We start from the raw sequence: 16,475 nt of genomic DNA, 5'->3' as shown, positions 1-16,475 counted from the left end.
CAGCGATGGTAATGCCATTGAATGTCAAGGGGAGATGGTTAGATTCTCTCTTGTTGGAGATGGTCATTGCCTGGCACTTGTGTGGCGCGAATGTTACTTGCCACTTATCAGCCCAAGCATGGATATTGTCCAGGTCTTGCTGCATTTCTACATGGACTGCTTCAGTATCTGAAGAGTTGCGAATGGTGCTGAACATTGTGCAGTGTTCTGTGCATTCTGCTTTTCCCATCATCATTCCATGTTAGTTGTTCTCATCCTTAAGATGGGTTTCTCTTTGTGCAGTTTCCCAACTAGTCAAATTTGCACAACTGGACGAGATGCATTTGGTTGTCCATCAACATGTCTAGTTCCATCTTGAGAGGTCAGGAAGCTCTGATGCATTGAGATATGCTTGCACTGAATTTACTTAGAACTGCAGTATCCCCAATTCACTTACTACATAACTGAATGAAGGGTGGTACCTTGAAGGAGGCGGGGTAATTTTACTAACTTGCACTGCCAGTAGGGAGACCCAAGCACCAGCTGCTCATGTTGGGAAATGCATTGTGCTATGAATCACTGATTAGGACTAAGCTGCAGAATTCTGTCCAATTCTGGGCACCAAACCTTAGAAGAATGTCAAGGCCTTGGAGAAGGTGCAAAGTTGATTTACCAGAATGGTGCCAGGGATGATGGACTTCAGTTATGTGGAGAAACTGGAGAAGCTAGGATTGTACTTAGAGCAAAGAAGCTTAAGAGGAGATTGAATAGCCTGTTCAAACTCATGAACTGTTTTGATAGAGTAGATAGAGGGACACTTTCCACTGGCAGGAGGGTCACTAACCAGAGGGCACAGATTTAGGTAATTGTCAAATGAACCAGAGTGGAGGTGAAAAATTATTTTATGCAGTGAGTTGTTAAGATGTGATGCAGTAGCTAAAAGGATGGTGGAAGCAGATTTAATAGTAACTATCAAAAGTAAATTGGATTAATAATTGGGGAAAAGTTGTGAGGCTATGGGGAAAGACCTAGGGATGGGACTAATTAGACTGCCGTTTCAAAGAGCCAGCATAGACATGATGGGCCAAATGGCCTCCCTTGTGTCGTATGATTCTATAATAAGAGATGTAAGAGAGCCCAGAGCCACAATTCACCAGACATAGCAAGTTAACGATGTTGCTCGAGCCACTGATGCTGATGCTGAATAGAGGGAAGCCTGTCCTCCAAATGCGAGAAGGAAATAGGTGTAGAAAATCTCAGCAGGATGCCATGGAGAAGCATTGGTTGTTAAAGTGCATTCGCCTATGATTTTATTTTTTAAAAAGCCCTCCTTTTTTTATTCATTCATGGGATGTGGGTGTCGCTGCCCAGGCCAGCATTTATTGCCCATCCCTAATTGCCCTTGAGAAGGTGGTGGTGAGCTGCGTTCTCGAACTGCTGCAATCCATGGTGAGGTAGGTACACCCACAGTGCTGTTAGGAAGGGAGTTCCAGGATTTTGACCCAGCAGCAGTGAAGGAACGGCAATATAGTTCCAAGTCAGGATGGTCTGTGACTTGGAGGGGAACTTGCAGGTGGTGGTGTTCCCATGCATTTGCTGCCTTTGTCCTTCTAGTTGGTAGAGATTACGGGTTTGGAAGGTGCTGTCTAAGGAGCCTTGGTGCTTTGCTGCAGTGCATCTTGTAGATGGTACACACTACTGCCACTGTGCATCGGTGGTGGAGGGAGTGAATGTTTGTGGCTGGGGTGCCAATGAAGCGGGCTGATTTGTCCTGGATGGTGTCGAGCTTCTTGAGTGTTGTTGGAGCTGCACCCATCCAGGCAAGTGGAGAGTATTCCATCACACTCCTGACTTGTACCTTGTAGATGTGTTGAATTATTTAACAAAATAGATGAAGTTTACAGAGACAGAATGTGGTTTGATAGAATAAATGGGTATCATGGTGCCAGACAATTGAAGAATACCATGTTGATGAGAACATTCAATTGAAGGGGACATAACGGTGATTTGAAACCTTGTATATTCACACAGTCGGTTTATAGATACTATCAGTTGGCAGTCATTGCCCTCTTCTTTTATAGAACAGGAGCAGACTTTGTACCTAAAACATGTTAAATATTTAAGTGACCAGTTCCAAGGAGCTCAGTGGGACATGGGAAATACTTGGGCTTTATTGGGTTATCTTGGATTAATCACATTACTATCTTAAGTGGTTCCCTTAAAGGACGGATATGCTTTTTTATCTTGCCTATCCTGGGTTGTTTAGAGCTGGGTTGTACGTAAGTACCTGCTGGTGCCCTCAGCCAAGTCATCACAAGTCAGCCTAGACATCGCGCCAAATCTCTTTGGAGCAAGGTATCTCGCTACGTACTTCATTACTTAGTCCTTTTCCTGCATCCTTCAACTCAATTTCTTTCCACTATAACTTGCTGGAAGTGGGAACTGAATTCAACAGGTTACTCTCAAGTTACAAACTGCCTGCAGCTTTCTGTTTCTGCCCACACCCCCTGAAACATTTTAGTGCCTGTTTGTTTCTTACCCATGGCCATTTCCTTCGACAGGATAAATGCCTTACAAAGCTGATAAAGCATGCAGTAAGGTGCGTTGCCCTTCACTTATTTTAAAGTCATTTATTTTTTAACTTTGAAGTCAATGGGATTAAAATCTATACTTTCTTTGAATCTATGTTTGAGCTCTCAAGCTCAGACACAAAACTCTATATTTGGGAATATATGCCAAATACATTGTCATCGCTGCTATATGGTCGTATATTAATTCCCTGGTGCACTTATATAGCATTCCTGCTGGACACTTCCCCGTCTCACAAGCCATTCATCACCTAAATGAAAACTTTTTACTGTACGCTGAGGGCATTGGTGGAGGAATATCATTTAACTTTACCTGCAGCATACACATTGGATAATTGGTTAGTTGACTGTCTGGTGCAGCACTGAATCTGGCCTCATAACAATGAATGACAGCTATTCTGTTGATGGCCACGGCGCTATCAAGGTGCTCAACCACAATAAGGATATTGTCTGCCACAAAGCGAGGGACTGGATCTATATGAAGTATGGTGTGTGTCCATGCAGTGACAGTGTGCTCACGCATTTTATGGTGAGTGGTGCTACTCACCATGTAGCTTCTGCAGTGCTTCTGATAGCTCCTATCCATGCATGTAAGCCATGGCTCAGTAGTAGCACTCTTTTTTTCTAAGTCAGAAGGTCGTCAGCTCAAGTCCTGCTCCAGAGACTTGAGCACAAAATCCAGGCTAATGCTTCTTTGCAATACTGAGGGAGTGCTGCACTGTCAGAGGTGCTGTCTTTTACATGCGGCGCTAAACTGTCATTTCAGGTGGATGTAAAAGATCCCATGGTATTATTCTGAAGAAGAGTTTTCTCCAATGTCCTGGCCAATATCTATCCATCAAACAACATCACTAAAACAGAGTATCACATTACTATTTGGCACATCTCGCTGTGTATAAATTAGCGGCTGTGTTTCCCTACAGTACAACAGTGATTGCACTTCAGAAGTATTTCAATAGCATTAAAGCACTTTGGCATGTTCTGAGGTCATGAAAGGCACCTTATAAATGCAAATCTTTCTTCCTTCACTTGGTGACTGTTCAAAGCTGTAATTGTCAGTTATCTAACAACCAATTTTTATATCTTTCTGGGCGGGGGAGGAAAGCAAACAGGCTCTTTTGGGATTAAGGTAATACCCGGGGTATTGGAAGTTTGGAAACCAAATTCAACCCTCTGTAGCAGACTCGGAAGGTCCACAGCACTCAAAGGTATTGTTAATGATTACCAGCTAGCATGGCTTGCTAATGGAACATCAAGGAGTATGCCTGCAACAGAGAAGCTGGATTTTTTCCCCACTCATCTTAGACTCTCTGGCAAACTTATGCTCGAATTGATTAGGGTAGCCCGAGCTGGAAAGTAATAGGAAATTTACCAGTGTGCTGCCAAGGTACATTGCATGGTTTTTGCTGGCTTAAACATCCTAAACTTTGGCTCTGCCAGCCAGTCCTAAGTTTCTCCAGGCTTGCCGAAGTAGAGCGTGCATCATGGGAAAACAGAAACTCTATCTGTGTATCTTTCAATAGCTTGATTTGGAGATTTAGCGTGTTGGTGGGCAGTTTCACTCATGTCAGGCACCAACTGATTAAAAGAAAAACTGTGCATCAGTTGGTTCTGAGCTAGAGAGAGGAAGAGGAAATTGAAACAAGGGGAGCTACCTACTCCATAACATAATTCCCTGGCAATTGAATCAGGAGAAGACTTTTTGTAGCTCACAGAGGTGAATGCGGGTGGGGAGATGGTGGGATGGGGAGGGGCAGCAGCAGGGGTACGATGGATTCCTATCTGACAGATCAAACTAGAGCAACTCATAAAGTACTGTGAACCTCACACATGCATTACCTTATATTCATAAAATGTATTAATTGATTTTACTAGTGCTAATTATAGAATATTGTACCTTTTCCAATCCATTATCAACAAAAGGTCTCATAGTTTAGGCACTGCATTGCATAGCTAGAGACAAAATACATGTACTTGGATGTGCCCTCAACACCTATGCTCTAATTGATTCGGGTAGTCCGAGCTGGAAAGCAGTTCATAACCTCAGGACATCATGCCCGATACTGTTATGACTTCTCTAAATGTGATTTCCTATGTACGACCAAAGAACATTGAATTATTAACAGTTTTGTGCTGGGAATTCTTTGTAATCTGGATCGTCACTGTTCCAGACTTACTTAAGCAGGTGCACTTCCAGTGACAAAGATGGACCCTTAAACCCATCAACCTGTTCTGGACTCAGATACAGGTCCCAGTGGTGAGAGATCAGCTTGTATGCCCAGCTGCCTTTTTCACTTTTAAGGACTACCAGCAATACTTTGGTGATAATATTGCCTTTTGGCAAGGTGTAAAATGTGCAAAAGCGACTCAGTAACCCTTTGTTCCTATGTTTAAAATCCCAGGGCTGTAGCACATTGCCAGGCTGCTTCACTAATACTAGTCCAAAAGCTGCTAACAGCTCAGTTTAATACTGAATAAAACTGTGCAAACAGCACAAAGCAGAATGCAATTGAGTGAAAAAGGGAAAAAAGGATGGTTGAAAGTACCATAACCAATCAGCTTGGCAGGATAAGATGTTAATTTTTGTTAAATGTGAGACTTCTTCCTCTTTGAGATATTCTTCTCCTCTTCCTCTTTCTAAGATTTTGCCGGCCTCTCCACAACTGAGAAGGTTGGGTGATGTATTCCTGGACCCTGCAACAATACTGCTGTGAAAGGAACTGCAGAGATATGCTTGGGCGACTTGCAGGGGACTCTCCCAATCTTCACTTTGCCTCTTTGTACAGTGGCACAGCTGAGATTGAGAATGGAGGAGGTCGTTCGTCCCATCCCGCGTGTACTGGCTTTTTCGAAGAGCTATCCAGTTAGCCCCACTACCCCACTATTCTACCCCACTCTTTCCCCATATCACTGCAATTTTTATCCTTCGAGTATTTATTCAATTTACTTTTGAAGGCTACTATTGAATCTGTATCCACCACCCTATCAGGCAGTGAATTCCAAAACCTAACCACTCGTGTAGAAATGTTTTTCCTTATTTCGCCTCTGGTTCTTTTACCAATCACCTTAAATCTATGGCCTCTTGCTACTGATGCTTCTGCTATTGGAATCAGTTTCTCTTTACTTAATCTATCAAAACCCTTCATGGTTTTAAATGCCTCTATCAAATCTCCTCTTCGCCTTTTCTGCTCTAAGGAGAACAACCCCAGCTTCTCCAGTCTATCCACGTAACTGTAATCTCTCATCCCTGGGACCATTAAGTAAATATCTTCATAATAATCACTTCTGTACACCATGTAAATAGAACATGGCGTTAGAGCTAATTAAACCTCTTGTGCAGGCCTGCTCTGGATGAACTGATACAACTGCTGCAATCTTTCGTAAAGATATTCTTGGAAAAAAGACATACATTTACAAATCTTCACATCTCAAATGTACATTCTAATAAAGTAGTAATTTCACACCATATGGCTACAGGAATTTTATACTCTGATTTTCTGGAGACTTTAACCCTGAAACCCAATGAATTGCAGTGCTTTTGCACCAATGAAAACTGAGTTGCAGCCAAGAAATCAGTGGGCTGGATTTAATTGGCCACGTAGAGGCAGGCTGGGAGGCGGGGGTGGGGTGCCCATAGAATTGTGGTGGGAGGGCAGGATAGGCTTACGACAACCTTCCTGCCCAGAGGCCAATCGAGGCCCTTAAGAGGCTTATCAACCACTCAAGGGCCTCTTCCCCCCGCCAAGTGAGGAGGTCACCCATTAAAGCGAGGCTCCATTAAATCCTGCCTGCATGTGGGACTTCACTAGCGCAAACTATGTCCCACCACCCCTTTTGGGGAAGCATGTGTATTGATGCTCCATCACCTGGTGGTCTGAGTACTTACAACTCAAAATAAACTTGGCTACCCTATATTTTCTGCAAAATGCATGTCGAGAATTTCATGCGTGGGAGCAATTACAAGGAAGTCTCAAGGGATTCAGATAATATCATAGATAGTGAGAGTAAACTTGAGGTGTTGTCAATTGATCTCAGAAATTCGATTAACTTCCCAATCAATCACTTCCACCCTGCCTCTGACTCACAACCTCCTAGTGGTTGTGTTTACAATGGGGAAAACAAATTGAAATTTGGCCTCTCGTGTTGTAGACTGCTCTCAGTTGACCATTCAGAGCAAGGACACTCCATTGAATTGATGTGTGGATGGTGTCATCATTGAAAACTTAAATTTGTAATGAGGTTGCTGGACCTGAATCGAATCCAATAACTAATGTTGCTGTATATAATATAAGCTTGTAAACAGCACATTAACACATCAGAGTGTGCAAATAACAATTCTGTAATGTTTGCAGGGCCATCCTTCTCTGTCCCCCATTTCTCCATTCCACAGCAAACAAGGGGGCAAGCTGATAGCTAAAGAAAACCACAAAGGCAGTCGGGAATGTATTCCAGATGTGCAGGTTGTTCCATTGTTTTGATCCTGTGTGGAGCTACTGTTCCACCTACTGGCACCCAAACCTGCTTGATATGTTTGTAACTCGTCCTGGCCATCCATTATTCTGCAGATTATTGACTGCAACATCCCTTGTGGTTATTCATAATGTATAACCTGTTGCAAAAAATCTGTGGTTTTCATTTAAAGCTGGTCTAGAAATCAGGACTAGCAATAACTGCTTTCAAATGTCTTTTAATGTTATCATTTTGAGGAATTCATTCAGATAGCCAGAGAATGCCACTACCCAGTTGCTTGATAACATGGCTTCAAGAAATAGTTGGTAAAGTGGAGTGGTACCAGTTTGTATTTTAGCACACAATTTCCCTACAAAGAGATTTTTCACCATCACACTGCTTCTTTGCTGGTCTGCTTTGATTTTCATGAGCTTTGCATTGGTCTTTGATGTTGTGGAAAGGCCTGTATTCAGGCTTCCTACAGAACCCGGCTGTATGAAGACAAAAGGGAGACTGGATGAGGAGGGAAAATTGTGAATAGCTAAACAAAAATCTATATTGGATCATGGGTTAGACACTATAATAGATATTTATTGTGCTTATATTGACTCTTGTCTAATTTTAAACACAAATAAAGGATTAACTTACATGCATACTTAACCTGTTGAAGGATACATGTTGGAGATGTGGATTTATTGTAATTCTGTAAACTGGAATTGATATTTTTCATACAATTAGGGTTTGACCAAAAAGAAAAGTTGCTTGGATTTGCAAGATTTTGATTTGTTACTGTACTCTGCAGGGGCACCTGGTCAACAGTAGATGGCTCATAATTCAACCAAGTCCTAAATGGTGACCAATCTTGTGTCATTTTAGTAAGCATCTGACATTGGAGTTTGCAAAAAAAATACATTTCAATGTGCAGAAATGGAAGAGAATTGGCTAAACAACCTGAAATATCAAAGCTGAAATATTAATTCTCATTGCCACTTAGCATCACCTTGTAGCTGCTCCTTGTGGTATGTTGTGCATTGTGAATAACTACCATGCTGGCTATAATCTACTGCTGCTGTAGTGTAATTCTTTCTATTTCCCCTATGCAGCTCAAGTTGAATGAGGTGAACAGCACAGCCATTCAGCTTCACCTTCAGGCCTTACTTGAAGACCTCATTGAGGTGGAAAAAATTTTGAAAGATGTGGATGCCTTATCAGGACTTGCCAGACTGCTCCCAAAGGGGGCCTGCGCTGGCAAAAGCCCACCGACTGCTGCCAATAGTACCAGCTGGAATGGCAACTTCACTGCCGCCAATGCCACAGCGGAGGAGGAAGAGGAGCCTGAGAAGGAGAATCCTCACACCCAGTTTTCAGCCTTTGTCCAGCTCTGGGCTGGCCTTCAGCCAATCCTCTGTGGGAATAACAGGTAAACTTCAAGCTGACGTAATCCTGGTACTGAGAAATTGATATGAGAAAGACTTTCATAACCAATTTTTGACTTTATCAGTCACTCGTTCATTCATGGGCCAAATTGCATATTCCATTGTCCCTCACTCAGCATCCATCTCTTCAGAGTTGGCTTCAGTTCAGCTTATCGCAGAGACATAGTTGATTAATGTGCACGTCAGCATTGGGCTTAAACACCACCTCCTCCCATTTCCCTTTGCACATTCAGTACTACTGACACTTTCTATCCTGTGTTCTGACATGAGATAAAATGCATTATTTCCAATGTTGTATTTGGATAAACCACTATTTTTCTAAGAAATTATCAATGCATAATATAGAAAAAAAAATTTCAGTTGGGGCAAGGATATAAATTCAAGCTACTGTTTCTTTATTTCCCTCCTAACTCACTTGAACTCTTGTGGCGTGAACCTTCAGTCGATAAGAGGACAGACTGGAGACTCCTCTCTGACAGTGGCACTGTAGAATAGACTGCTAAGAGGTATCAGTTTGTGATGATTTAGAATTTTAGTTAGATCAGCAAACTCATCGTGTAGAAAGTTAGTGAAGTAAACCCACTTACTCACAATTGGCGTTGTCCACTAGGGATCGAGCTCACGATGCCACTCCAATATTCTTCAACTTTGGAAAAATATACCAGGAAAGCATGCCAAACACCCCAATGCTACCCCTCCACCCCATCCCAGGTAGGGTGCTTTTTCATTTTAACAGAGCATGGGACAATTTTCGCTGGATACTTTAGGTGCTAAAAAGTCACTGAGGTGGCCAAGATCTTAAGCTACAGTGCCATTTTACCCTGCGTTTAGTGCAAAACAGCATCTTGGTAAAGGAGTTGAAAGGGAGTAGTTGGTCATGGGTATCTTGCGAGGGGTCCCCTTTGCTCTATGTGAGGAATGGGAGGAGGAAAAGAGGCACTAGGAGTGGTCACCCAGAGGATTATTAAGGGGAAGATTGACAATGAAATTGCCTGTTAGTGCTCATTTAAGAGGCTGCACACCACTCTGATGGTAAAGTTTCATTTAGCGACCTTTCCTAACAGCAAATAGCTGTACAGGAGTAAACAAGTCGTAGCTAAGGATTTTGAACACTACTTAAAGCCATGCTCAACATTCAGTGTTCTCTTGCTGATTGAGATTGACTGACTACACCACGTTTGAAAAGGATTTTTGAGACAAAGTGAGAGACCTCCTGGGACACTTAGTCAAGATTTCACCAACACCCAATCAATGCTTTTCCTGGAAATTTTCTCAGGACTTCACCTAAAAGAGTGGGTGTAATGCTATTCTTATATTGGACACCTTACAAAAAGTGAGTGCTTGGTCATGCGTATCTTGCTAGGGGTCCCCCTTGGCTACATGAGGAATGGGAGGAAGAGATGAGGCCTGGCAGAACAGTCGGAGAGAGTGACAGGAGAGTGAGGAGGGCTCTCAATAGGAGGCCCTATCCACCCATGGTCTTCAGAGAGAACTGTTGTACATACACATGACCCAAGGCATCAGGAGGCTGTACTTTATCAAGGAGGTCATCACAGAGCAGTGGCCTTGCGGATTGAAGACTCAGACGTCATTGCAAAGCCAGGATTGCATTGCCTGTGACAGTCAAGCTCATAGTAACACTTTTTTATGCTCCTGGACCTTTCCTGGTGATGTAAGTCAGATCTCACAAACCTCTGAGCTTTTTCATAAGGGGGGTCTCTGTGGCTATATACACTCTGAAGAATGATTGTATATCATTCCCTATTGCCAGAGAAGATCAGAGGCAGAGAGCTGTAGGATTTGACAGGATTGCGGGTTTCTCCATGGCCCAGGGACTGTACACATGTGGCCATGCGAATTCCTTATTTAAACTCGGAGGTGTTCCACTCCCTCAGTGTACAGCTTGTCTGTGACAACTGACAGCTCATCATGCAGGTGAACGCCTGCTATCCAGGAAGCTTCCATAATGTGTTTACTATCAGACTGCCATCTGTGCTACAGATCTTTGTGCCCAACACAATGGCTGACTATTAGGTAACGAGGGATATCCTTTGATAATTCCTCTGAGAAACCCCCAATCTGAGCACTCATACAATGAGAGTCACTCAGCCACCAGGAATATCACTGAGCAAACTATTGGGTTTCTCAAGCAGAGGTTTAGATGCCCTGACTGGTCAGCAGGTGCCCTGCAGTACTTGTCTGAGAAGCTGTCCAGATTGCCATTCCAAGCAAGCTACAGTGACTGCATTGGAAACTGCAACCTCAGTCATCAGACGCTGCATCATGTTGGACCCCACAAGTCACTGGATGGAATTGACCAGTCTCTCCATGCTGAAGCAGATGGGTTCCAGGCAGTGCATCAAGCTATAGACGAGGTGGAGGTGGAGGCGGACTTTTTTTTATTTGTTTCGTGGGATGTGGGCGTTGCTGGCCAGTCCAGCATTTATTGCCCATCCCTAATTGCCCTTGAGAAGGTGGTGGTGAGCTGCCTTCTTGAACTGCTGCAGTCCATGTGGGGTAGGTACACCCACAGTGCTATTAGGAAGAGAGTTCCAGGATTTTGACCCAGCGACAGTGAAGGAACGGCGATATAGTTTCAAATCAGGATGGTGTGTGACTTGGAGGGAAACATGCAGGTGGCGGTGTTCCCACGCATCTGCTGCCCTTGTCCTTCGAGATGGTAGAGGTTGTGGGTTTGGAAGGTGCTGCCTGAGTAGCCTTGGTGCGTTGCTGCAGTACATCGTGTAGATGATACACAATGCTGCCACTGTGTGTTGGTGGTGGAGGGAGTGACTGTTTGTGAATGGGGTACTAATCAAGTGGGCTGCTTTGTCCTGGATTGTGTTGAGCTTCTTGAGTGTTGTTGGTGCTGCACCCATCCAGACAAGTGGAGATTATTCCATCACGCTCCTGACTTGTGCCTTGTAGATGGTGGACAGACTTTGGGGAGTCAGGAGGTGAGTTCCTCGCCTCAGGATACCTAGCCTCTGAGATGCCCTTGTAGCCACAGTATTGATGTGGCTACTCCAGTTCAGGTCAATGATAACCCCCAGGATGTTGATAGTGGGGGGTTCAGCGATCATAATGCCATTGAATGCCAAGAGGAGATGGTTAGATTCTCTCTTGTTGGAAATGGTCATTGCCTGGCACTTGTGTGGCGCGAATGTTAATTGCCACTTATCAGCCCAAGTCTCGATATTGTCCAAGTCTTGTTGCATTTCTGCACATTATGCCTCAGTATCTGAGGAATCATGAATGGTGCTGAACATTGTGCAACCATCAGCGAACATCCCCACTTCTGACCTTATTATTGAAAGGTCATTGATAAAGCAGCTGAAGTTGGTTGGGCCTACCCTGAGGAACTCCTGCAGTGATGTCCTGAAGCTGAGATGATTGACCTCCAACAACCACAACCATCTTCCTTTGCACTAGCTACAATTGCAACCAGCGGAGAGCTTTCCCCGATTCCAGTTTTGCTTGGGCTCCTTGATGCCATACTCAGTCAAATGCTGCCTTGATGTCAAAGGCAGTTATTCTCACCTCACCTCTTGAGTTCAGCTCTTTTGTCCATGTTTGAACCAAGGCTGTAATGAGATCAGGAGCTGAATGGCCCTGGCAGAACCCAAACTGAGCAGGTTATTGCTAAGCAAGTGCCGCTTGATAGCACTGTCGATGACACCTCCCATCACTTTACTGATGATCAAGAGTAGACTGATGGGGCGGTAATTGCGCCGGTGGGATTTGTCCTGCTATTTTAGTACAGGACATACCTTTGCAATTTTCCACATAGCCTTGTAGATGCCAGTGTTGTAGCGTACTGGAACAGCTTGGCTAGGGGTGCGGCAAGTTCTGGAGCACAGGTCTTCAGTACTATTGCCGGAATGTTGTGACGGACCATAGCCTTTGCAGTATTCAGTGCCTTCAATCATTTCTTGATATCACATGGAGTGATTTGAATTGGCTGAAGACTGGCATCTGTGATACTGGGGACTCCAGAAAGAGGCCGAGGTGGATCATCCACTCGGTAAAATATAGAAAATGAAGAGTTTGGTGAGAATTGCTTAACAAGTGATACAATGATAAAGAAAGCGAATGCACTTAACCCACTTCAGTAGATTGTCTTTCTCAGTTTATGAGACCAATCTCTCTGCACCTCATCCTATTGCCTCAGGATCAATGTGAAGACTGCTGCTGCTTGATTGACATTTTTGGTGTATGTCATTTTCAAAAGTCCTTCGCACTGATCAATAGAGATCAAAAGGATTTTTGAACAGCAAAGTGTTTTTCTGAATAATCAAACATGACTAACGAATTGTCGATTGATTGGTCTCCAAGTGAAACAACTTTCTACTGTGCATATTAAGTACAATTTGTCTGCCTATGGATTCACAACCATTGTCAGATTGACTTGAGAATTTAAGCCCTTTTAGGCAAGCTTTAGCTGAAAACACTTTGACAGAGCTCAAATCCAAGTCCTTAACATGGAAAAATAGCAAAAGAATCCCAAACTCTGACATGCCCTTTGCTGTACTTTTCTTACCAACAAAAAAAATTACTCTTGAAATTAGGAAAATGTACTTGGAATAACCTTTTGATAAAGTAAGTTATCACCTCTTTGATCTAGTGTGAGTCTATGGAACTTGCTGTTTCTAGGGCCCAAGTGCATTTCCATTTGTTCTCAATTGGACACCTGTTGCCCTGAAGTTGTTTTCAATGGCCAGAGATCCCTCCTGCTTATAAAGAAAACCATTCTGGCCGGAACTTTACATTGGGCTAGAGGCCCTGCCCATCGGGGCCTGGAAGCCACGCTGTATTTTTACATGGCCCAAGCATTTAATTGTCCTGAGGCAGGAAGTCCTGCCTATGAAAGCTGCTGGCCAATTAGCGGACCGGCAACTCTTCAGTCCCAGTAGCGCCACTGGGAGCAGTAGCCACTGTTGGGACTGCATCCAGCCAGGACCAGCAACATGGACAAGGCCCCGGAATACAGGTAAGTGTGGGGTCTCGCCGGGGACAATTGGCTGGGCTCCGGAAGGGGCGGGGGGTGGGTTGTGGGTGTCAGGAGGTGCTTCAGTGGGATGGCTTGTGCTGTGGGGGGGACCTTCCAACAGGCACAGGAGGCCCCCCCACCCCCCACAGCCCACAAGGTGGTCCGCCTGGTAAAACCTGGTGGCCTTCTGAGTTACTGAACTGCCTACCCGCCGCTGGTAATATTCCAGTGGCAGCAGGAGGAGACCCTTAAGTGGCATAATATTGCAGCGGGGGCAGGAAGGTGATGGGAACAGCACTCCACACCTCCCACTCAATTTTCCTGCCCCCCACCCCCCCAGCCTGCTTCTGCAGGGGCGTGGGGGCGTGTAACATTCCAGCCTCTGTTTTAACTGGTGGCTTTAAAGCAAATCTGATTTTGTCAGAATTTTACCCAGAACTGATGACTGGAATAAGTACTCCAGAAGTAATTTTCATTATTATTTTTAATAATCTGTTGCTGCTTTCCTCACAATGACAGGACTAAACCGTTTCACTTATTTTTCTCTCTCATTTGCTCCAGAACGATAGAACCTGAGGCACTGAAGCAGGGAAACATGAGCTCGCTGGGCTTCACCAGCAAGGAGCAACGCAACCTGGGATTACTGGTGCACCTCATGACCACTAATCCCAAAATTCTTTATTCACCAGTTGGTACAGAAGTGGACAAAGTCATAGAAAAGGTGAGAGCCCGGCAAAGCTACCAATTACAAGTCATGAAACCTGAACCCCCACATCTTGAGTCTATTCTAATTTCTCTCAGTTGACAGAAAGAATGGTTCAGGGTTTATGCTTAGCCATAACTGATGCACAGTGCTCCAGGAGTGCCACACTGTACCACAGAATTTTACAGCACAGAAGGAGGCAGTTCAGCCTATCATACCTGTCAGCTTTTTGAAAGAGTTATCCATTAGACTCACTCTCTTCCTCTTTCCCCATAACCAAGTTATCTTTTCCTTTTCAAGTATATCCAATTCCCTTTTGAAATTTGCTATTGAATCTCCTTTCACATCCCTTTCAGGCAGTGCATTCCAGCTCATAACAACTCACTGCTTATAAATATTTCTCCCCTCCAGTCCTTCTGCCAATTACCTCAAATCTGGTCCTCTGGTTACCAACCCTACTGCCAGTAGAAACAGCTTTTCCTTATTTACTCTTTCAAAACCCCCTATAATTTAAGAATAACTCTATTAAATCTCCTCTTAATCTCTTCTCTCAGGAGGACAATCCCAGCTACTCCAGTCCCTGCAGATAACTGGTAGTGCTTGGGACTAAGAGATTGATGTGAGCCATCAAAGCTCCAGTAATCGAGACAGGAAGTGGCACGTACAAAATTTCAGCCCTTTTTTTGTTTACCGTGTTAGCACATTTAACATGAAAATTGTATTTTAAATTTGCCCTGCGATTATTCAAAATCTAGTACAACTGCAGTACTTTGAGGTTTTTTTCATCCTTTTGTGAAGCAATCATACTGGTGCTGATTTGGTTGCATGTAGACACTCACCTACTGAGAAACCTTACAGCTGATGTCAGTCCACATCTGGGAGGTCTGCCAGTGATTTTGAAATTTAAGCACTACTAGACAATTGAGCAAAATACCCGCTCAACGTTGACTGCTAAATCACTGAAATTAATAAATGCTTATTGCTAATCTGCCGTGAACACAAGGTAAGCAGAATTAATAGATTTTGGATGATCATTCCTTACTAGTAATGCAAAGTTTATTTTAGACAGTAGATTTTTAAAAAATCAGGCGTACAATTATTCTCCATAAATTAGCAAAGGCTGCTGAGTATAAGATGCTAATCATAGATGGTGACAGCTGTGATATTGATTTAAGCTTTGTGAGTGGGGAAGACTAACTTCTACTGCAGGCAAAATAAGTTATGTAGACCATTTCCATATAAAATAAAAATCAATATCACATAGGGTACCATTTGTTCTGTTCATTTTACAATTATCCAAGAGTAATAAACACATTATTTCTCCTATTTATACTGTGGAAGCATTACATTATGCTTGAGAAACACTCAACAAGGTTTAATTTCATATTTTCAAAAATAACCTTTATATATAGAATAAAATGAAATGGATTTATTTTTGAATTAAAAAAAACTGATTGAGAGACCTATATTACACAGTGAGATATTGAACTACTATTTCACTTCTAAGACCTTTGTTCAAATCTAGTCCGGACTGACGAGATGAAAATCTCCCTGCTTGGTGAATATAATTGTTTTTGGATGTTAGTCTGCAGAAGAAAACTGCAGTCAGTGTTGAACAGAGGGAATATTGGCCAGCCACTTGGGAGGGAGGGAGATTGTGTGTACGTCCCAACCACACAATCTTCTGGAAGATAACAAAAAAACTTCGGCCAATTTAGAAAAAATGTCTGTGAAATTCCTCTCCGAACCCCAGAGCCAGTCAAACTATTTCCAGGACACTGCATTGACTGGGGGACACATCCCCCAGGATCCACCGGCCATTTAGATGCAGATATACTGGCCATGCTCAATGAGTTGGCTGACCTTTCCTTGTTTCTGCTTTTCTTGTATTTTTGGTGATCTGTATCTTTTCCCCAGTACTGATTTTTTTTGTCCAATATTCTAAAGATATAGTTCTTTGCTTGAGTAAAATTGCCCTCCAGTTACGTCACCCTCGTGGCCATTATATGTTTATGACCTTGACAGTGAATTTTGGCAGGCTATGCTATTGAAGGGCTAATGTCCACACAGATGTATTACAGAATTGCAGATTTGTTACAGTGCTGAAGGAAGCCATTCGGCCCATCGTGTCCACACCGGCTCTACAAATAAGCAATTCACCTAATGCCATTCCCCCACCTTCTCGCCATAACCCTGCACATTCTTCCTTTTCAGGTAACAATCTAACTCCCTTTTGAAGATCTCGATTGAACCTGCCTCCACCACACTCTCAGACAGTGCATTCCAGACTTTAACTACTCACTGCATGAAAAAGTTTTTCCTCATGTCGC

The 16,475-nt window shown here is 43.4% G+C and overlaps 1 protein-coding gene and 1 long non-coding RNA gene across 5 annotated transcripts in view; one reads left to right on the top strand and one right to left on the bottom strand.

Moving 5' to 3' along the window:
* abca2 (ATP-binding cassette, sub-family A (ABC1), member 2) overlaps positions 1 to 16,475 on the top strand; it is a 585,325-nt gene that overhangs the window by 326,732 nt on the left and 242,118 nt on the right. For all 4 annotated transcript variants that reach the window (XM_068012728.1, XM_068012729.1, XM_068012727.1 and 1 more), the window contains 2 exons: positions 8,120 to 8,436; positions 14,004 to 14,163. In XM_068012728.1, the coding sequence (XP_067868829.1) occupies positions 8,120 to 8,436; positions 14,004 to 14,163 (477 nt within the window). The remainder of the gene's footprint in view (positions 1 to 8,119; positions 8,437 to 14,003; positions 14,164 to 16,475) is intronic.
* Positions 6,205 to 16,475, bottom strand: part of LOC137347773 (uncharacterized) — a 52,674-nt gene continuing 42,403 nt past the window's right edge. Inside the window, exon 3 of the long non-coding RNA XR_010969019.1 lies at positions 6,205 to 7,507. This is a non-coding gene — a long non-coding RNA (uncharacterized lncRNA). The remainder of the gene's footprint in view (positions 7,508 to 16,475) is intronic.

Source organism: Heterodontus francisci, chromosome 32, assembly GCF_036365525.1.
Source record: "Heterodontus francisci isolate sHetFra1 chromosome 32, sHetFra1.hap1, whole genome shotgun sequence".
NCBI classification, from domain to species: domain Eukaryota; kingdom Metazoa; phylum Chordata; class Chondrichthyes; order Heterodontiformes; family Heterodontidae; genus Heterodontus; species Heterodontus francisci.
This window is presented reverse-complemented; position numbering and strand designations above follow the sequence as displayed.